This window comes from Cydia pomonella, chromosome 24, assembly GCF_033807575.1.
Source record: "Cydia pomonella isolate Wapato2018A chromosome 24, ilCydPomo1, whole genome shotgun sequence".
In the NCBI taxonomy this organism is placed as follows: Eukaryota; Metazoa; Arthropoda; class Insecta; order Lepidoptera; family Tortricidae; genus Cydia; species Cydia pomonella.
In genome coordinates, this window is record NC_084726.1 from 13,550,027 (window position 1) to 13,573,582 (window position 23,556).

At 36.8% G+C, this 23,556-nt stretch overlaps 2 protein-coding genes across 18 annotated transcripts in view; one reads left to right on the forward strand and one right to left on the reverse strand.

Annotated features, from left to right (window-relative positions):
- Positions 1 to 23,556, reverse strand: part of LOC133531155 (hemicentin-2) — a 782,365-nt gene that overhangs the window by 566,331 nt on the left and 192,478 nt on the right. The window lies entirely within an intron of this gene.
- On the forward strand, positions 8,643 to 13,151 carry LOC133530954 (uncharacterized). Its single transcript, XM_061869014.1, has 2 exons — positions 8,643 to 9,559; positions 12,409 to 13,151. Exons 1-2 carry the CDS (start codon positions 8,776 to 8,778, stop codon positions 12,429 to 12,431), a joined length of 807 nt encoding a protein of 268 aa, XP_061724998.1. The 5' UTR covers positions 8,643 to 8,775; the 3' UTR covers positions 12,432 to 13,151.

Consider the following 23,556-nt stretch of genomic DNA (forward strand, 5'->3'; position numbering starts at 1 on the left):
ATGTCTTTCTTTTTCCTCGCGTTGTCCCAGCATTTTGCCACGGCTCATGGGAGCCTGGGGTCCGCTTGACAACTAATACCATGATTTGACGTAGACACTAGTTTTTACGAAAGCGACTGCCATCTGACCTTCCAACCCAGAGGGTAAACTAGGGCTTGTTGGGATTAGTCCGGTTTCCTCACGATGTTTTCCTTCACCGAAAAGCGACTGGTAAATATCAAATGATATTTCGTACATAAGTTCCGAAAAACTATGGTACGAGTCGGGGTTTGAACCCGCGACCTCCGGATTGCAAGTCGCACGCTCTTACCACTAGGCCACCAGCGCTTACTTGGTTGCTTGCTTGTTATACTTTAATGTATTTAATGATTATTTAAAATAAAGTAATAAAAACGCAATGTACCTCTAATAAACTTAATTCTCGTCATATTTTCATAGAGACTTGACGTTCATAGTGACACTTTCACACTTTGTTGATGGAAAATCTATGCAAAGTTGGCTAAGTCTGCCTCTAAAATTCACTTTAGTATAGATTCGGCCCGATTCGAACTTTAAGATACGTCAATAATTTCCTAATGATACGATATGGAATGGATATGTAGTGTCAAAACTGACGTTTTTGCTTTTAGAAAAAAGCATCTTTAGCAAAGTTTGACGTATTTTAAAGTTCGAATCGGGCCGATCAACGAATTAGAATAACTAGAGATATCAGTGCTGAAAAAAATTTTTTTGGCTAAAATTTCATTTTAGGGACAAGCTTCTATTGCTGGCTGTACCTACTTTTCTTACTACAGGCAAATAATACTCATCGAGATCACTCAAAACCCCAAACACCATTAGGTTACTTTGTTTTATCTCAGAGTTCCTATGGCCACCTCATTTCTCCATCATCAGATCATCTCGATGGTACCATAATATTGCATTGTCACCCGACTTACATATGTAACTATGCAAATTCAGCTCGATCAGAAATCGGGAAATGGGTCAAATTTAGCTTGCAAGATTTGACCCTCACTAACATATTAACAAACATACTAACAGCGCAATTTAAATAAAAGTTTATGCGAGCTTTCTTTCTCTGTATTACATGTAAGTATACTGTTTTTTGTTTATTTTTAGGGTTCCGTAGCCAAATGGCAAAAAACGGAACCCTTAGGGTTCCGTAGCCAAATGGCAAAAAACGGAACCCTTATAGATTCGTCATGTCCGTCTGTCTGTCCGATTCTGTCACAGCCACTTTTTTCCGAAACTATAAAAGCTATACTGTTCAAACTTGGTAAGTAGATGTATTCTATGAACCGCATTATGATGTTTACACAAAAATAGAAAAAAAACAATAAATGTTGGGGGTTCCCCATACTTAGAACTGAAACTCAAAAAATCTTTTTTCATCAAACCCATACGTGTGGGGTATCTATGGATAGGTCTTTAAAAATGATATTGAGGTTTCTAATATCATTTTTTTTTAACTGAATAGTTTGCGCGAGAGACACTTCCAAAGTGGTAAAAAGTGTGTCCCCCCCCCCCCCCGTAACTTCTAAAATAACAGAATGTAAAATCTAAAAAAAATATATGATATACATTGCCATGCAAACTTCAACCGAAAATTGGTTCGAACGAGATCTAGTAAGTAGTTTTTTTTTAATACGTCATAAAAATTAAAAAAAATTTTTTTTTTTCGTCAAACCCATACGTGTGGGGTATCTAAGGATAGGTCTTCAAAAATGATATTTAGGTTTTTAATATCATTTTTTTCTAAACTGAATAGTTTGCGCGAGAGACACTTCCAAAGTGAAAAAAAGTGTGTCCCCCCCCCCCCCCCCCCCCCCCCCTGTAACTTCTAAAATAACAGAATGAAAAATCTAAAAAAAATATATGATATACATTACGATGCAAACTTCTAACGAAAATTGGTTTGAACGAGATCTAGTGAGTAGTTTTTTTTAATACGTCATAAAATTAAAAAAAAATTTTTTTTCGTCAAACCCATACGTGTGGGGTATCTATGGATAGGTCTTCAAAAATGATATTTAGCTTCCTAATATAATTTTTTTCTAAAGTGAATAGTTTGCGCGAGAGACACTACCAAAGTGGTAAAATGTGTGTCCAAAGTGGTAAAATGTTGAACGAGATCTAGTAGTTTAACTAGTTTTTTTTAATACGTCATAAAGGAACCCTTCATGGGCGAGTCCGACTCGCACTTGGCCGCTTTTTTTCTTTTGTTTCTTTATTAAGTTTTCATTAGGCGATTAAATGCATTTTATTCATCAACTTGGTGAATAAATACGTCTAGTGTAAATTAAGAATAGTTAAATTGTCTAATGGGAAAATATGCGAATGGAAAAATCATGTTAGGAATAAATACGTCTGGTGTAAATTAAGAATAGGAAAAAATGCGACTGGAAATTACGCTACAAGGAAATAATGATTTTGGGAAAATGACCTAACCAGTCACTGTACTACGCGCACCTTGACAACTTCAAATATTGTAATGACGCGCAAGATAATTGACATATAGAATTTTATTTCAGCCAATTAAAACTTTTAAGCACCAACACAACTCTTTTTTCAAAGCAGGAAATTCTGTATTGAGTAATACTCTAAGCTGCGAGCAGAGTATATTTACGAAGAAGCGATAACTTTCAATGACACGTGTTACTCATATGGACTTGTTCGAAGTCAAAATTTTACCGAGAGCTTCGTTTATAAATATAAGTCGTGGCTGCACAGAACCCGAAGAAACAGAGGCCTACACCCGAAGGGTAGAGACGAGAAAAGAGAGAGAGAGAGACTACTTAAAAAACGCATTTGTCAAAAAATAATTTGTTTCGTTTCCAAATTTGTGTTATTCAATACCAGTTAAAGCACAAATATACTTTCCTGCCTCAAGCTGCCCCTGAATGGAAACGAAACTAACTTTCCGATATCGGATGCAGCGTGCAACTATTGTTCAGTTTCTAGTTTGACAGCTCGCTATGGAAGCGTATTCTGATTGTAATAACAGGTTATGGATTTGATCCGGATTAGTTACGGACATGATCTATCAGTGTCAAAAGAGACATTTCTGGTTAAATAATCGTCAGAAAAAACATATATAGTTATAGTGTATGGTTATTATAGTTATTGTATAGTTCTGTTACTCTGAGAGCATCCTGAAATGCTGCACAATAATGTTTTCGCAACTGATATGTAACCTTTAATGTTTTCAACCTTTAATGTTCACAAAGGATACTGCGACCGACAGATCGTATGAAGCGTGTGATTTATTTTCCCACTTTGTTTCGTATTTCAAAAGAGCTCGACGAACTTTCCCCTGTGCCCAACATTGCCCCAATGGGCAAAGTTGTGCAAAACATTTATTTTTATGCTAATGCCTTAATAGTTTGGACATAAATCATAGTTCGGAAAAATGCTTAAAAGTTGGGGGAGTCATAAATTATGTAAGAATGTATTATGGTAAAAGAATTATGGATCGTTGTATTTTGGAACCCATTGTACACTAAACATATTTAAATATTAAATACTACAAATATGTATAGTGAAGAGCGGTGTTGCCCAATATAGGCAAATTTTGCTTACCGGGTAGCACTATCCCCTACTTTATAAACACCTGTATATTTTACGAAAAAAAAATAGTAAATTGTATATTTTGCTATTATGACATTGCCATATTTTCAAAATTGTTTTACAAAACTTTGGTGACAGTTATTTTGTGACAAAGGTACCTATCTATTTTATTGCCGGTTTCTATAAATAAGAACACTACTCTAAATAATGCTAATGACTGACTGTGGCATATTCTGATAGTAATAACAGGGTGCCTAGCCAATGTGACAATCGTGTGCGCTACTATAATGAAACGCTTTATGTCTCTCTATCACTCTTCTATATTAGTGCGACAGTGACAGTTGCATTTCATGTTGGCATGTTGGCTACGCACTCAGATTATAAATGAACAAATCAAATGGTAACAAATCCAGATCTTATTCATAATATTATAATTAGATACGCCTTCCTGGCACTATATAATTCAGTGGCAGACTCCCTACTCGCTAGGCGCTTTAACAACATATTATACATATAATTTGTTACTTTTTCATTTCTGCCCAAAAATCTCCTGAGACCTCACCAGCTCTGCGGGCTCTAAGGCTGCTGAACTGCCTTCTGTCATGGGTACCAGATTGTGATATGTTTGCAACTCGATGGATCGCTGTGTATCAGATATGTCTGCGATATTTCGAGGTGATGGACGAAAGTTGTTTGTGATCTGTTTTCCCATTGTGTAATCCTATTTTATAATCAGAATTGTACAGTGCTTTGGTTTCGCCTGTAGGGCTGATATTATGTTTCCTAATAAATAAGTAATAATTATAAACATACAATAAAAAAAAGCCCAGTACCCCTAGTGTAAATATTTTCGACAGCTAAACGTGACGTACGCGTTTGCGTTAAGTGTCATTTTGTATGAGATTTTTGACTTTCCAAAACGTCCCGCTTGGCGCGCTGTTCAAAAACCCATACAAAATGAGACTTAACGCAAACGCGTACGTCACGTTTCGCTATCGACTAAATTTACACTAGGGGTACTGATCATACGTACTTGCTTAAAATATAACTATAAAAAAGGCCTTAAACTTCAGTACTGCTAATGTTCATCGATGAGTACCTGAAACAGAAAACGTTCGTGTCAATAATAATCTATCTCTTCTATCGATAAAATGATGCTTTTATGCTAATGACGCACGGGAAAATATCTTTTCTGCTCCAGCATTCTTATCTGTCGATTGAATGACTGCCAGTGAGATCAAAAGAGATCAAAATCAACTTCCCAAGAAGCGCAGCGCGTGAGGCCCTGGCGCCCTCTGTCTATTGAATCCTAAAATCAGGGTTTTTAGAAATATTCTATACAAAATTATGCAATTATTGTTTTTATTTAATTTTGACTTCCAAGCAAAGATTTTAGTATCGTGGTGAAACGTCTGCGTATCCTACATAAAAAAAAAATCTTAGCGTTTGCTACTATCTTACAAAAATTATTGTGTGCATCTGTAAATAGGTAATTAGGTCTTAACATTCCCGGGCACGTCTTTACAAAACTCAATATCGTTTCGTTTTGAAACTTGCGAATTTTAAGAACCCTTATTTTGTACCTTTTGCACGAAATACTATTATTTCACCACACCAGCTCGTAAAGATCCTCTTTATTCTATAAAAACTATGACTATGTGAAAGTTGTAGTTTTTTTTTTGTAAAATTCAAACTGTACATCTGTATTCCAAGAGTAGCTTTATTTAAGTTTTTACCTTTAAAATACTTACCCAAAAGCTGTTATAATATTTCTGTTTGATAAAATATGCTCGTTAATTCGTAACGAGATGTCAGACCGACCATCACAAAAAAAAAAATCCGACATGCTCCTTAGTTTATAAAAGATAAAAGCCAAAAATATCAAATTCAATGCCCACCTAAAAACCTTCCTCAACCCAAAATGAACTCGAAACTAAAGGGGATCGAGACAGAGGTTGCAATGGATGCAAATTCTGGCTTAAACCTTTAAGAGCGAGCATTTAAAAAGGTTAATTGTCAAAAATGGCTGCCAAATGTGAAAAGTTAAAATGAGAAGACATGAGACTTGTGTTAAGGGATTAAGATAATTGTCACCACACCAACTGGTAAAGGCCCTCTTGATAGTTCAAGAACTAATGAGAAAGTTGCGTTTTATCCACTTGTGGGGCAAAGTAATCAGATACAAATTTTGAGTCGTTTCCTTATGTTAGCTGGTAGAATTGACTTTTAAATGATGATTTTGGATGATTATTTAATTACGTTCATATGGTTTGTTTTTTTTTGGTATTTCATAATTATTATTTTCCTCGCGTTGGTGTGGTGATAAATGAATTTCACTCGGAGGCAAAGTTTGTTTAACCTTCGTGCCTTGAAACCCTCGCAACGCTCAAGATTCCACTTCTCGAACCACTCGCTACGCTTTTTTGGAGAAATCGCGAAACGTCTGGTTGACGTAACTGGTGACCGAAGAGCTGGCGGCTTCCTCGCACAACGTATCAGTATTGCGATACAACGAGGAAATGCCGCCAGCATCCTTGTTACAATGCCTCAAAGGCCTATTTTAGATATAAGCTAGTTATATTATTACAGTAGCTATAATGAACTATATTTCATGAACTAACTAACAATGATTTATATAATTTAATGTTCTGCAATAAAGTTTATTTTATTAATATAGTAATAATAGCAAAATTCATCCAACGTCTTGTTTACAAGTTCATTTACTTAAACGACCCTGCACCTATTTAGTCTTTCTGGTTTGCCACATTGGTTGACTGGTAGAGAATGCCATACGGCATTAAGTCCGCCATATTATGTATTATGCAATATTAAATAAATGAATAAAGTAGTATCGCTCGTATTTTTTTTAATTATAAACTGATCGACGATTGGCCCTAGTCACACCTGAGGGAAAGTGAAGACAGGGCCTGAGATGGAGCTCACCGGTTCAGTAGTAGCCTATTCACTCTTGCTCGTATGACATTGTTTATTTCAAAAAATCAAAATCAAAAAGCATTTATTTCGTTAAATAGTATACAACATAACACATTCATGGTTGAGACTTCCTAGTAAGTATGTATAATACCTGTGACAGGAAGCCCCGCTCTTCTACATTTGTCTAGTACATTTGTACACGGTTAACGACATTAAAGTCTAACATTGTGCAAACGGCTATTATTTTAAGTTTTTTACCTTTTTAAGGAACTTTCTAAAAGGATTAGAGATATCACCGGTGACCGCAGAGCTGGCAGCTTCCTCTCTCAAAGAATTTAGTCTTGCGATACAGCGAGGAAATGCTGCTAGCATCTACGGCACCATGCCGCAGGGGGATAGTTTTATTTTATTTTAAGTCTAGTTTTATTTATTTTTAGATCTATGTTTTAAGTTTTGTAGTTTAGTTTTTAGTATATTTACCAAATAAATTTATATTTGCGTAAACAAAAAAAAAACTTACATAATATTATTATTATTATTTCAATATTTGTATAATTTATTGTTTATTTATTACATACATATCTGCTTATACTATACTGTACCCGACTTACGAAGAACATCAGTTAATGCTTTTAACGTCGAGCAAACCCGAGGCGTGGCTGCGCATACATTTCGCCCGCAAACGTTTTGACGTGTTTAGTGACACTCCATCATAAATTGTGACAAAATGTCAAACTCAGCGACACTGGAAGAGCTGTTGGTTAAGCCGAAATACTTTTTTTTTGGTACGATATTTTTAAGTGAAATTATTACACTTACAAATAGAAGCAAAAAGTACATACTGATAGCTTATCCAAAAAGATCATTTTAAACTATATTTTTACTAGAAATGAAAATATAGACAGTATTTTGAGAAAAAAAAGTTCAAAGATAAATAACAGTATTTTGAGAAATAAAAGTTCAAATATAAAATATTTGACTTGGGTATATTAAACACTTCATAATAGTTTTGTTAGCCATAACATACATCTGGAAATAGCTCTTTATCCAAATTATGTATGAAATTTATGTATGAAAATAACGAAATGGTCCAAATACTATTATAAGTTTCAAAACTGCACTCTACAATTCCTTAGGTAAGCTCGCTACACGAAGAATTTCGTACATTGACCGGCCATTTTTATCTTTTACACACGCACTAATTAGCAGTGTACAAAAGAGAATTAAAAAAAAAATACAAAGTTTCCATGAAACGTTTTCGGTATTTTTTCAGCAAGTTTAAACCTTCTTACTCGTACAGTTAGTTTCGATTTATATGAGTTCTATGACACTTTGAAACAGTACCCCTAGTGTAAATTTTATCGACATCATAACGTGACGAACGCGTTTGCGTTAAGTCTCATTTTGTATAGGATTTTGAGTTTCCAAAACGTCCCGCTTGGCGCGCTCTTTCTAAATCCAATACAAAATGAGGCTAAACGCAAACGCGTACGTCACTTTTCGAAATCGAATTTATTTACACAAGGGGTACAGAAGAACATTGAGTGATAATCCCTAATCTGTACCTCTAGTGTAAATTTATTCAATAGTGAAACGCGACGTACGCGTTTGCGTTAAGTCTCATTTTGTATGGGATTTTGAATTTCAAAAACGCTCCGCTTGGCGCGCCGTTTCTAAATCCCATACTAAATGAGACTTAACGCAAACGCGTAAGTCCCGTTACGCCATTGAATACATTTACACTAGGGGTACTGAACGGGAGCTTTTTAAGTGGAAACTTGCATTAGAAACTCATGAATATTTCCAGAAATTTTTGATATTTTGAGAAAGTTTTGCTATTTGCACATTACTATTTACGACCGGTCTGGCCTAGTGGGTAGTGACCCTGCCTATTAAGCCGATGGTGCTGGGTTCGAATCCCGGTAAGGGCATTTATTTGTGTGATGAGCACAAATTTTTGTTCCTGAGTCATGGATGTTTTCTAAGTATTTAGGTATTTGTATATTATATATATTGTTGTCTGCCCACAACACAGGCCTTCTTGACTTACTGTGGGAGTTAGTCAATTTGTGTAAGAATGTCCCTATAACATTTATTTATTTACTATTTACAACATAGCTTTATGTTAGGTTAGTTCATATTGTATCTTTCGCGCCTGTACCGAAAAGGCAGTGCATTAAATGGTTATAACGCGAGCGCACGTCTTTTATTTATCACAGTGGCGACGCCCGGGTTTTTTTTTTTTAAAGTACTCACGCGATATAGACGATCATAATGAATTCGACGATCGGAAATTTACCTGTTTTTGAAGTCGGCAATGACTGGAAGGTGTTTAAGGAAAGATTAAGCATCTGGCTCAGTGCAAACGCAATAATTAAAACAGAAACGGGGGTCGATCGTCAACGCGCCGTGTTGCTAAGTGCACTCAACGAGTCCGCGTATAAATTGGTACGCGAACTAATTTCACCGAAGACGCTGGAAGAGCTGTCTTATGAAGAAATTGTGGAAGAGGTGGACAAACATTTGTTGCCAAAAAAGTCGCTTTTTGCAGAAAGACACAATTTCCACAGGGCCATTCAACAAAGTGACGAAGATTTAACTCAGTGGGCTGCAAGAGTTCGTCAGTTAGCATCCGATTGCAAATTTGGTTCGGTATTGGATAGCATGCTGCGCGACCGGTTCGTATTGGGCATGCAGGCGGGACCCGTGCGGGACCGATTGTTCACAGAAGACGCAGATACCCTCACGCTAACACGAGCGCTAGAAATCGCAGTATCGTTGCACAGCGCGAGGACCGCCGCGCGCCAGTCGGCCGCGCCTAGCAACAGCAATCAGCTGACGGAGTCGGTCGAGGTCTATAAAGTATCAAGAGGTTCATCGTCTAATAGTGGTGTGGAATGTGAAGTGTGCGGGTACAGTAATCATACGGTCGATAAGTGTCGGTTCAAAGGTTACAAGTGCAAAAGCTGTGGCAACAAAGGCCACCTAAAACGTATGTGCAAGCGTAGGAAACGTGTAAATATGCTGCATTCAATCGATGAGAGTAACGATGATGATGGTAAGAATAAATCCGTTTATTATTCTGATCATATTTGTAGCTTACGTACCCACCATGGTGAGGAGATGACTTTGTCCGTTGAAGTATGTGGGCAGAACATAAAATTTTTGGTCGACAGTGGTTCTGGCGTCACAACCCTTCCACTGCATGTGTACAAACGACATTTCCGAAACGTTCCCTTAGCTCCGCCCGAAACAAGACTTATATGCTATTCTGAAAATGTTTTGAATACGGTAGGAGTTATGCGAACAACGGTAAAGTACGAAGGTGAAAGTAACTATATAAATATATATGTTGTGAAGACAGGTGCCTCAGCATTGCTTGGAAGAGATTTCTTTGCATCATTCAACTTACAGATATCTAAAATAAACTCGTGCGAGTCCAGCGATAGCCAGTCGGAAATAGATTTTTATACGGTAAAATATCCAAGACTTTTTGGTTCTCGGTTAGGCTGTTTAAATAAATATAAAGTAAAATTATCATTAAAGCCTAACAGTCAACCAATTTTTTACCGAGCTCGTACAGTCCCTTTTGCATTGAGGGAGAAAGTTGAAAAGGAAATTAATAGGTTAGTTGAAACGGGGGTACTTCAACCGGTCGACCATTCGGAATATGCGAGTCCCATAGTACCTATTTTGAAGCATTCCGGCGAAATTAGGCTATGCGCGGATTACTCAGTAACGCTTAATAAAGTGCTTCAAATAGAAAAATATCCTTTGCCTAAAACAGCGGAGCTTTTTGCTAAGTTGCACGGCGGGCAACAATTTTCTCAGTTAGATTTAAGTCAAGCATACTTGCAACTGAGTTTGGATACTGATTCTCAGTTACTAACGACGATAAATACCCACAAGGGCTTGTTCAAATTTACTCGTCTCGTTTTTGGGTTATCAAATGCGCCGGCAATATTCCAAAAAACCATGGAAAGTTTATTACAAGGTATTGAAGGAGTTTTGTGCTTGCTAGATGATGTTTTGGTGACAGGGGAAACAAAAGAACAGCATTGCTTAAGGTTAGAACAAGTTTTTAGTCGATTACAAGAGGCAGGGTTAGTGCTAAACAGGGACAAATGTCATCTGTTTAAAGACTCTGTAACATACTTAGGGTTTGTTATCGACAAACATGGCATTCATAAATGCCGTAGTAAAATTGAGGCAATGGTTTCCACAAAAGCACCAACAAACGTGAACGAACTAAGGTCATTTCTAGGGTTAGTGAATTACTACCGAATGTTTGTTCCTAATGCCGCATCGATTTTGGGGCCACTGAACCGGTTGTTGCAAAAAGGGGTGAAATGGGATTGGACTACAGAACATGATAACGTTTTCTCGGAGATTAAGGAAGAACTGGTATCAGAGAGGGTGTTAGCGCATTTTAACCCTAATTCAAAATTGGTTCTTAGTATTGACGCGTCTCCTTGGGGCCTAGGTGCTGTCTTAGGTCAATTAGAGGGGGGGGTTGAACGGCCGATTGCTTATGCCTCGAGGTCTTTAAATAGCGCTGAACGCAATTATAGTCAGATGGAAAAAGAGGCTACAGCTATAATTTTTGGTATAAGACGTTTTCACCAATATTTGTATGGGTTGGAAGTGCCTTTCATCCTACGTACTGACCATAAACCCTTAATGTACATTTTCCACCCACATAAAGGGGTACCAGAAGTCTCCGCGAACCGACTTCAGCGTTACGCTTTATTTTTAAACAGCTATAACTATGAAATCGAATACGTTGCAAGCGCAAATAACTGTGCAGATTTTTTGAGTCGCGCAACAGGTGTTAATGAGTCGGTCGCTGATAAAGAGGCGATTACGTCATCCTGCATTCGACCGCCGCAGGCCCACAGATCGCACGCGCCACCCCCGCTAGATCGCGCAACCTACGTTAGTTTTGTAACGGACGGTGACTTACCTGTTACCATGAGGGAGTTAGTAAGCGCGACCAATAACGATAAATGTTTAGATATCGTAAAAAAATTTGTAGTTTCGGGTTGGCCAAAAAAAGTGGTAAACCCGGAAATACAACCTTATTTTAATTGTAGATTCGATCTTATTTTGGAAAAAGATGTGATTATGCGCGGACATAAAATCGTTATACCTAAATCGTTGCAATCAAAAGTGCTAGACGAATTACATAGAAGTCATTTAGGTATAAACAAAACAAAGTCAGAGGCTCGTTCGCGATTTTGGTGGCCAAACATAGATCGCGACATTGAATTAAAAATAGGCAGTTGCGAGGTCTGTATTCAAACTAAACCCACTCCGCCGCGTGCGCCATTAACGGTATGGAAGTACCCGACCCAGGCATGGTCCAGAGTCCATTTAGATTTTTTTGGACCCATACAAAATACCATGTTCCTCGTAATGGTAGACGCATTTTCGAAATGGGTCGAATGTTTCCCTTTAACTAGCAACTATTCGAGTGCTACCGTGATAACAAAACTTGAAGAAGTTATGTCTCGTTTTGGTATAATGCACACTCTAGTGACAGATAATGGTACATCTTTCACATCTAAAGCGTTTAAACATTTTTGCAAATTAAACGCCATAACGCATATAACTTCTCCAACTTATTCACCGTCGAGCAACGGACAAGTGGAGATTTATGTTAAAATGTTAAAAAAACATATTAAGGGGTTGCTTATGAAGGGAAAAACAATGAGGGAAATAACTAATGAGCGGTTACACGAATTTTTGTTTCGATACCGTAATAGTATACATGCAACAACGGACAAGTCACCCGCCGAACTAATGATCGGGCGGCCGCTACGTAACCGGTTTGATTTATTGCTAGTAAACAATGATGCACCATCCTCACTCTCAACAGAATTGCAAAGTAATGTTAATTCTAAACAGTATTTGCAGGCGAAATATTATAAGGGAAACCGAAATGTAGATTTTGAAATTAATGAACACGTACTTACAAAAGTAATTAGTAATAATAAGTGGTTAAAAGGTATTGTTAAAAATAAGTTAGGCCGATGTTTATACGAGATATATTTACCGGAAATGGATCAACTTGTAAAGAAACACAAGAATCAAATATATAAATACAAGGGTTATACCGGGACCCCAACCAATGGGTTAAACGAAGATTCGGAGGACAGGAGTTCCATTTGGGCGATGTTGCCTTATCCTTCGGATCAGAGATTGGAAGGGGAGGAAGAAGAGGAGTGGATTGAAGCCAATTCCGATCCTATAGAAGCCACTACGGCCGTGCAAGGCGGCCAACACGTGCCAACAGCACCGCAAATGTCGCGCGGTAGGGACGCTGCGCACACGCCGTCATTGTTGGGCACGTCTGACGCTCCACCTCCGCTACCATCACGAACCGTACCCATCGCTCCGGCTGTTCCACCGTCATCGAACATTCCACTCGCGCAACAGGAGCCGACGTCTATGCGCCAGCCACCCGGCTCTGCCACCGCGGTACCAGCAGGCAGCGAGGTCGTTCGGAGCGCTCGACTTAGGAATATACCCCGCGTTAATTATAAGTAGCTAGTATTAAGGATTTATGGTGGAGGGATGTTAGGTTAGTTCATATTGTATCTTTCGCGCCTGTACCGAAAAGGCAGTGCATTAAATGGTTATAACGCGAGCGCACGTCTTTTATTTATCACACTTTACAAAGTAGTTGTAATTTTCCACACGTGTAATATATATAAGTAAAGCACATTTACACCCATTTAGTAACAGCCAATCATGCGAAATATTTGTACTCAATAAACAACTCATTATACGCTGTGACCCGCATTGTGGTAGAAACCTAAATACGAAAATAGGGCGTTACAATACGAATATGGCTATTTTAGATGCACTGTATGCGTCGTTTACATGAAGGCAGTACTTGGGCAAGTTGCTTGAAGGGTACTGCATAATCTACGACGATAACCGGGAAGCAAACATAACGTATAAACCGTTTTTTCAGAACACAGAGTTTTGACACAGAGAGTTTGTAGAACAGGATGAGTATTCTGAGTATAACAACAGATTAGAAATGTGATCTCGATTTATAGTGGATATGATCTGTTAGTTTAAAAAAAGGTAAGTTTAATAAATCAGGATGCACAAATCCAAATAAAACGTGCGGTTTCGTGATTACTTTAATGATTGCAAAGCCGGTTGATCCGCAGCTCACATTTAAATACCTAACTTGCTCATTGCATTTGTGTTGCGATGGCTCTAAGTGGATTATATGCTTATGTGAAGAAAACAATTTATGTATGTTAAGTAGAGATAATAGTACCTACTACGTACTGAACTATAAATTAAACTAATGTGATTTTCGAAAGAAAAAGTGACCAAGCCCTCCAGTGCCCATAGCTGGGATCGAACCAGCAGCCCTTCTGCATTTGCGACAGATTCTTGAACCAATCGGGCACCCAAGTCACCTCATACCTCATACGAACCATCATTCGACGCGACAGCTATAGTTCTGTTAGTAGAATAGGCAAGTAGTTTAGTGATCTGAACGGGCATCAGATTAATAAATCAGGATTCATAAATCCAAATAAAACATGCGGTTTCGTGATTACTTTAATAATTGCAGCGGCGGTTGATCCGCAGTACATGTAGATAACTGGCTTATTGCGTTTCTGTTACAATAATTTTATTGTACATGGATTTGGTTTTAGGTATATTGGATAATTGGTAATACTATTAGGTTGCAAATGTTACAATGTAAATTATAAACTGAAGTAAATGTCATACACTAAGAAAAAGTGCCCAAGGCTGGAATCGAACCAGCGTTCTGTGCTATCGCGCCAGGTGCCTGAGCCACTCGGCCACCGGGGTCAATGAAGGTGACGACTGAAGGCTTATGGCGCCCCCTGGCCATCCCTAAGGTAGAACAGCGTGGCTCGACTTGAAATAAAAACAAATGAAAGTATTTTCTGAACTGAGGCGGAGATGAGAGGAGACGTGCGGGAATCAACAATGGATGTAATTCACATCTCTCAACTCAATTGGCTCCCTATCCGACTTCGGCGTCACATGTTTTCTTTTCTTTATTCTATACGCTTTAATCCTGCAACTCCCCGCTATTTCAAAGAGCGTTTTTCTTCCCTTAATTATCTTATGGCTCAGTTTCATTGGTCGATAGTTCGGTCGATATACAGCATGCGGGGACTCTCCGCAGGCGGTAAGGTGATATAACGACTTAGTGAAACAAGGTGATATAACGACTTAGTGAAACAAGGTGATATAACGACTTAGTGAAGCTCATAATGCCATGTGTTTTAGAAATCTCCCGCACCCCGCATACGGGCCCTATCGACCAATGAAAACAGTTCGCAAAATGAGGGCCCTATGGCATGCTTCATGGAAATCTCTCTCCGCATACGGGTCCTACCTCTCAAAATTTGCTTCTATATGTGCCATCTTTCTCTTCCAAATTGTATAATTGGTCATTTAATTTCTATCTCCTTGTAAGATGTTCTCAATCCATTACTTTAAGATTAGTAGTTAAGTTAGAAAAATGCGTGTTTTTTTGATATGAAATAAACAGATTAATTTTTTTTTTTTTTACTTCCTTCAAATCAAATCCTAAGGAAAACTATATACACTCGTGTATGTACACTCACTCATATTTTACAAATAAATGATCTCTTATCTTATATCCCTCGCTCCTCTCACGAAAAAAAAATGGCTCTCCTGTAGAAAACATAAACATCAGACGAGTCAAAATGTATGAAACAGTAATTTTTTTTAATGATTATTGTCTGTTTTGCCCAATAACATCGCACTACAGGAGTTTAGTGCTATTGAGCAAATAGACAATAATTTACTAAACTATTACAAAACCAATGAACTGCCACCACAAACCAATCGCACTAAAATGCTAATTAAAATACAATTAACAACAAAACAAAACCTCAAAATCAACGTCAATGAATGTAACCGCTGCATGTGAAAATTCGTCATCATTTGATATGTAAAATGGCAGTAGGTATGGTGAGGTAGTGGTATGGTTCTATGGTTTTTAGGGTTCCGTAGCCAAATGGCAAAAAACGGCAAAAAAGCGGCCAAGTGCGAGTCGGACTCGCCAATGAAGGGTTCCGTACCATTTATGACGTATTAAAAAAAACTACTTACTAGATCTGGTTCAAACCAATTTTCGTTGGAAGTTTGCATGGTAATGTATATCATATATTTTTTTTAGATTTTTCATTCCGTTATTTTAGAAGTTACGGGGGGGGGACACACTTTTTTTCACTTTGGAAGTGTCTCTCGCGCAAACTATTCAGTTTAGAAAAAAATGATATTAGAAACCTAAATATCATTTTTGAAGACCTATCCATAGATACCCCACACGTATGGGTTTGATGAAAAAAATTTTTTTTTTTAAATTTTATGACGTATTAAAAAAAAAACTACTTACTAGATCTCGTTCGAACCAATTTTCGGTGGAAGTTTGCATGGCAATGTATATCATATATTTTTTTTAGATTTTTCATTCTGTTATTTTAGAAGTTACAGGGGGGGGGACACACATTTTTTCACTTTGGAAGTGTCTCTCGCGCAAACTATTCAGTTTAGAAAAAAATGATATTAGAAACCTAAATATCATTTTTGAAGACCTATCCATAGATACCCCACACGTATGGGTTTGATGAAAAAAAAAATTTTTTTTAATTTTTATGACGTATTAAAAAAAACTACTTACTAGATCTCGTTCGAACCAATTTTCGGTGGAAGTTTACATGGCAATGTATATCATATATTTTTTTTAGATTTTTTTTTCTGTTATTTTAGAAGTTACGGGGGGGGGGGGGGGGACACACTTTTTACCACTTTGGAAGTGTCTCTCGCGCAAACTATTCAGTTTAGAAAAAAATGATATTAGAAACCTCAATATCATTTTTAAAGACCTATCCATAGATACCCCACACGTATGGGTTTGATGAAAAAAGATTTTTTGAGTTTCAGTTCTAAGTATGGGGAACCCCCAAAATTTATTGTTTTTTTTCTATTTTTGTGTAAACATCATAATGCGGTTCATAGAATACATCTACTTACCAAGTTTGAACAGTATAGCTTTTATAGTTTCGGAAAAAAGTGGCTGTGACAGAATCGGACAGACAGACGGACATGACGAATCTATAAGGGTTCCGTTTTTTGCCATTTGGCTACGGAACCCTTATAGATTCGTCATGTCATCTTTTTCCGAAACTATAAAAGCTATACTGTTCAAACTTGGTAAGTAGATGTATTCTATGAACCGCATTATGATGTTCACACAAAAATAGAAAAAAAAACAATAAATTTTGGGGGTTCCCCATACTTAGAACTGAAACTCAAAAAATCTTTTTTCATCAAACTCATACGTGTGGGGTATCTATGGATAGGTCTTTAAAAATGATATTGAGGTTTCTAATATCATTTTTTTCTAAACTGAAAAGTTTGCGCGAGAGACACTTCCAAAGTGGTAAAAAGAGTGTCCCCCCCCCCCGTAACTTCTAAAATAACAGAATGAAAAATCTAAAAAAAATATATGATATACATTGCCATGCAAACTTCCACCGAAAATTGGTTCGAACGAGATCTAGTAAGTAGTTTTTTTTTAATAAGTCATAAAAATTAAAAAAAAAAATTTTTTTCATCAAACCCATACGTGTGAGGTATCTATGGATAGGTCTTCAAAAATGATATTTAGGTTTCTAATATCATTTTTTTCTAAACTGAATAGTTTGCGCGAGAGACACTTCCAAAGTGAAAAAATGTGTGTCCCCCCCCCCACCACCCCCCCCCCCCCCCCCCCTGTAACTTCTAAAATAACAGAATGAAAAATCTAAAAAAAATATATGATATACATTGCCATGCAAACTTCCACCGAAAATTGGTTCGAACGAGATCTAGTAAGTAGTTTTTTTTTAATACGTCATAAAATTAAAAAAAAAAAATTTTTTTCATCAAACCCATACGTGTGGGGTATCTATGGATAGGTCTTCAAAAATGATATTTAGGTTTCTAATATCATTTTTTTCTAAACTGAATAGTTTGCGCGAGAGACACTTCCAAAGTGAAAAAATGTGTGTCCCCCCCCCCCCCCTGTAACTTCTAAAATAACAGAATGAAAAATCTAAAAAAATATATGATATACATTACCATGCAAACTTCCACCGAAAATTGGTTTGAACGAGATCTAGTGAATAGTTTTTTTTAATACGTCAATAAATTAAAAAAAAATTTTTTTCATCAAACCCATACGTGTGGGGTATCTATGGATAGGTCTTCAAAAATGATATTTAGGTTCCTAACATCATTTTTTTCTAAACTGAATAGTTTGCGCCAGAGACAGTTCCAAAGTGGTAAAATAATCGGTAATAAGTGGCGTGTAATCTTTCGATTTTACCTTCTGGTGCTACTCATCATTTTCCGAACTGTACGCCCTCTCTTCTTGACATCACTTTGGTCTCCTCTCCTTCGCTAGTTGCGAAATATAGTCAACACTCCGCTGATGCATTCTCCTATCATGATTTGCTTTGTTTGTCATATAAAATTCGTCCCCCTAAAGCTAAACCTAAAATTATTATGCAGCGCAATTTTAAAAGATTGAAGGTCGAGAAACTTCGTGAGGATGCCTATAATATTGATTGGAGTGTGATTGCTGATGCTGACACCGTAGAAGACCAAGTTGCACTTTTCAATTCTTTACTGATTCAGCTTTATGATGTCCACGCTCCGATTCGCCCAATCAAATTAAGGCATCTTCCTGCTCCCTGGTTGACTGACGAAATTAGGGCGTTAATTGATAAAAAGAATCAGGCTAAATGTAAATTTAAATTAAACGCTTCTGATAGGAACAAATCCAAATATCACGCGTTGAGAAATCATTGCAGCACTGTGTGTCGTGATGCTCAGCGGCGCCACATTCATAAGTCAGTAGAGGATGGTCAACCAACCAAAATTTGGAAATGCCTGAAGTCTTTTGGAGTTGGTAAGCCTGTTAATAATCCTTTACCTAATGATCTTAACTTAGATGAGCTTATCCAACATTTCTCTTCCTCTACTGTATTTAGCGGTCCAAATAAGGCTAAAACACTCAACTATCTTTCCTCCTTGCCAATTCCTGATTCTTCTCCCTTCTCTTTCACTAAATTCTCTGAGAGTGAGGTTGAGAAGAGCGTTATATCCATAACATCGAATGCTATTGGCGTTGACTGTGTGGGCCGGAATATGATACTCCCTTTACTAGACCTTCTTCTTCCCATTATCACCAATATCTTTAATAATTCAATTTCTCTATGTAGCTTTCCGAACTCCTGGAAAGACGCTGACATTATTCCCCTTCCAAAAAAGTCCAACCCTTCTTCCTTCTCTGATTTTAGACCTATATCCATTCTTCCATTCCTCTCAAAGGTTTTAGAGCGGCTTGTACAGTCGCAATTAACTTCTTTTCTAAATAAAAACTCCTTGTTTAATCCTTTCCAGTCAGGGTTTCGTTCCGGTCACAGCACGGTCACCGCACTAGTAAAGATTTCCGATGATATCCGTTCTGGCATGGATAACCGGAAGCTAACGGTATTGACGTTGTTAGATTTTAGCAACGCATTCAATACCGTTGACTTTGACATCTTGTTGGGGGTATTGCGTTCTCTCAATGTTTCTCCTGCAGCAGTTAAGTGGTTTCACAGCTACTTGGATGGTCGCCGGCAACGGGTTAAAGCTGATAACTCTTTATTTTCATCTTGGTGCAGTACGGTGGCAGGCGTTCCGCAGGGTGGCGTGCTGTCCCCTTTACTCTTTTCAATTTTCATAAATTCTATTACTTCTAATCTCCTTTCTTCTTATCATCTCTATGCCGACGACCTCCAAATCTACTCCCAAGGCCTGCTTGACGATTTACACCTTGTTGTTCATTCCATTAACACCGACTTAGAACGCATTTCTGAATGGAGCTCTTGCTATGGTTTAAATGTTAATCCGTCCAAAACTCAAGTTATTATCATTGGCAGCCCGAGAAGCATAGCAAGAGTCGATTTCGAAAGTTTACCTGGTGTTTTATTCGATGGGGTACTCATTCCCTTTTCTAACCAGGTTAAAAATCTTGGCGTGATAATAGATCGAACTCTTTCTTGGTCTCCGCAGATCAGCGAGGTGAGCAGGAAGATCTTTGCTACAGTTGGTTCCCTACGTCGCCTTCGTAACTTCTTGCCTCTCGCCACTAAAATTGCGCTTGCTCAGTCTCTCCTTCTGCCTATTTTAGATTATGCAGATATCTGCTATTTAGACCTTACTGAAGAGCAATTGAACAAACTTGATCGACTTCAAAATGTTTGCATTAGATTTATTTTTGGATTGCGCAAATTTGATCATATTTCAAGCTTTCGTTCAAAGCTTAAGTGGCTACCTATTCGTTTCCGTCGCAACGCACATATTCTCTCCCTCCTGTATGCCACTCTGTTTCACCCCAATACTCCTTGTTATCTTAAAACTCGGTTTAAATTTCTTTCCTCTATCAGATGCTCTCAAAATCTGTTACTAGTTCCCCCTCCTTCCTCTTCGAAATTTTACATTAACTCTTTCAGTTTTCGCGCTGTCCGGCTGTGGAATGCTCTGCCTGTTGACATCAAACGTGCTAAATCGCTCTCTATTTTTAAAAACCGATTAAAAGAACATTACTTGTCTCTTTCATAAATGTAGTTGTTATTCTTGAAATTCTTCGTTATTTGTATGGCTTTTCCTTTGTCATTTATTTATATATTTATTTGTTATTTATATATAGTAATAAATGTAGTATACCTATATATATTAAATATTTGTAGTATATGTATTTTATTTTATTTTTGCACCACCCGTTACCTTGATTATGTTCGCCATTTCTCTATCTGAAGGTTGTCTGGAAGAGATCGCTGTTTAGCGATAAGTCCGCCTGTTGTTATCTACATATTTATACCTTTACATACTTTGTACCATTTTTTTTTTGTAGTGTGCAATAAAGCATTTTATTATTATTATTAAAATGTGTGTCCAAAGTGGTAAAATGTTGAACAAGATCTAGCAAGTAGATTTTTTTTAATACGTCTTAAATGGTACGGAACCCTTCATGCGCGAGTCCGACTCGCACTTGGCTGCTTTTTTCAATAACACGAGGGGCTTTAAAATAAAACTAATAATTAGTAAAGTAAAAAGTAAATAGTTAAGTAAAGTAAATTCTTTATTTGCATTAAATGTGGTTAACAATACAGTACCCCTAGTGTCAATTTAGTCGATAGCGAAACGTGACGTACGCGTTTGCGTTAACTCTCATTTTGTATGGGTTTTTGAACAGCGCGCCAAGCGGGACGTTTTGGAAAGTCAAAAATCTCATACAAAATGACACTTAACGCAAACGCGTACGTCACGTTTCGCTGTCGAAAATATTTACACTAGGGGTACAGGTCTTATTATAATTATAAGTATCACACATTTAGCCGTATTATAGCATGCAAAATATGTACAATTACATCTTAAAAATCTATTTACATTTCATGCATTTTTTTTAATCAGTCAACAACAGTGATAACAAATAAAATGATAAAATAATAATAATAATGAAGAAAATGAAAATGTCATTAGCTAGTGTGGAAGTCAAAATATTCTTTAATATTGTAAAAATTATTGTTTAATAGCCAGTTATACAATGTCCGTTTGAATGTTTTTATGTCAGAAATTTCCTTGATATCTATTGGTAAATTATTGAACACTTTAATTGACATTATGCGACAGTTATTTTTAAATAATGCACTTTTACACATTGGTCCTATCAATTTTGTAGGATCTCTGGAGCGTAACCTTGGATTTGCAACGAGTTTTGTAAATAAGTTAGGGTTAGACTAATTTAATATACGATAAAAAGACAAGCCGAAAGAGTGCCGGGCTTGGAAATTGAGTGCAAATGTCGATTACGTAACGGTGGAATGCTCCTACTACATTGTCCTTAAGAGCAATTCAAAGCTGAGCAACTTTTCAGATCTCGAATTTTTGAACCTATGTTTCTGTCGCGCTGTGGGAGTGCGTGCGTGCGATAAGGACAACTGCAGCTCGGACTAAAATTGCCACGCAAAAAACTCAAAAAACGAGGTTTCGCTCTCGACTGTTTCCTCCTCCAAAACGCAACCAATCATTATGAAATTTTGGAAACTACAAAAGGAAGAAATACTCTATACCGCTATGTTTAGATTTTTTGGATATTTGTTGTCATATTTGTATATTGCACCTTTTTTACAGCCAAATTAATTGGGTCGTTTTTGCGATTTTCTAGGCGCTGTAAGTTTCTTCAAAATAAAATAATCCAAAAAAGCAAAACAATAGCGGCACAGATATTAATGATGTTGATCTTATTCAAAAAAATCATTGCTCTTGGTTCAAAATCCAGGGCGAAAACAGTCGAGGACGTTTGTATGGAAAAATTGCAACTAAGAATTCCTCTTAAGGTGGCCATCCCCAGCTTCTCGTACAAGTGCGAGATAAATATTGCCAATCGAGTACAAACTACCTTTTGCATTTTTTACACTTATTCCCAATCTCGAAAAACCTCGTTCTGTCTTTTATCATATGAATAGAACCTACACACGTTTAAGGAAAAATATCACCTTACTCCAGATATCGGTAGAAGGATATCAGAGGACTGACAGGCCCTATCCTACTTGATAAATGATCGTAACCATACTCTGCACACTACAACTAAAATACAACCTTATTATCATAGACTTACAGTTCAAATTCAATTGTAACAAATGCGTTAAAATCTGTCGTTCGAAATTCAACTTTGAAACAACCGTGGACATTCTTTTTTCAAATGACGCAGCTTTTTAAATTCACACGTGAGAATCAAGCAAATTGGAACTGTATTTCATAATTCTTAAGGTTGATTTTTAATTGGTAGTTTTCGTTTCTGTATTAGGGTAAGAGAGTGCGTAGTTGACACCCAGATAATTTATATTAGGGACATCGGGTTTTTTCGTTCGTTAGGTATAAGATTTGGTGCCTTTCTCAGCGTTTTTAATAAGTTTAAGAGCAGACAGAGATAATTAAAATGGACGGTGAATATTGAATTGTTTAAAATAAGATGGACTTAATTGCAAAACGTAGCTTGATAACCTAGATATTATGTAGTTACACAAATTTGTGAGATATAATAGCGGAACAAACAGAACGCATTTTAAATCTAAATAAGTCGTCTCACTCACGTTTTTTTAGTCGAATCTCGAAATCTTGTTGTTATTGAGCAAAATGCTGTACCGTTCAGATAACGCGAATGGTTCTTTGTTATGGAGCGAAATATGTCGAGCAATATTCCACTAAAAATATATGAATACATGTAAATACATGTGACATTGTTATTTTTTTTTTTTCTTTCACTTGACTACATACTTAACAAAATGTGAATATCTTTTACTATTAATTATTTTAAGCTTACAATAATTATAAGTATAATAGCATTAATAGTCCTTAAAATTGATTTCTTCATCATCATTAATTTTACCAAAACACCGCTTAGCAAAAAAACAATTTACGAGAACACATCACGAAACAAAAAATAAACCTTAAATGTATTAGTTTAAAAGCCAATTTAAATTTAAAGCGCTGCATAAATAACATTGTAACAAAAATATTTTTACTATTTTGAAAGTCATTGTCAATCAAAATCGAACTTTAATTGGATATATATAAGATCGTTCACCGTTTTACATAACAGCAATTATAAGCTGTAAATCACAGAATAGCTTTAATTGAAATTTTGCGTGCTGAGATTCATTACTAGCGATTGATTGGCTCAATGATTTGACTATCATACTATATTCGACACGAATCAATGGAAAATGAACTATAAATACATTAGCATTAAGTGTATTTCAGAATAACAAGTTATTGGAAGGAAATTAGCAACTTGTTTCCATGACCCGAATTTTTCACATTCACAATTGAGTCTTATTTTTATATGGTTAAGGTTGTGTTTTGATTGATGATTTTATATAGGGCAATTATAATAAAAGGAAATTCGGACAAGAGAAAAACTGA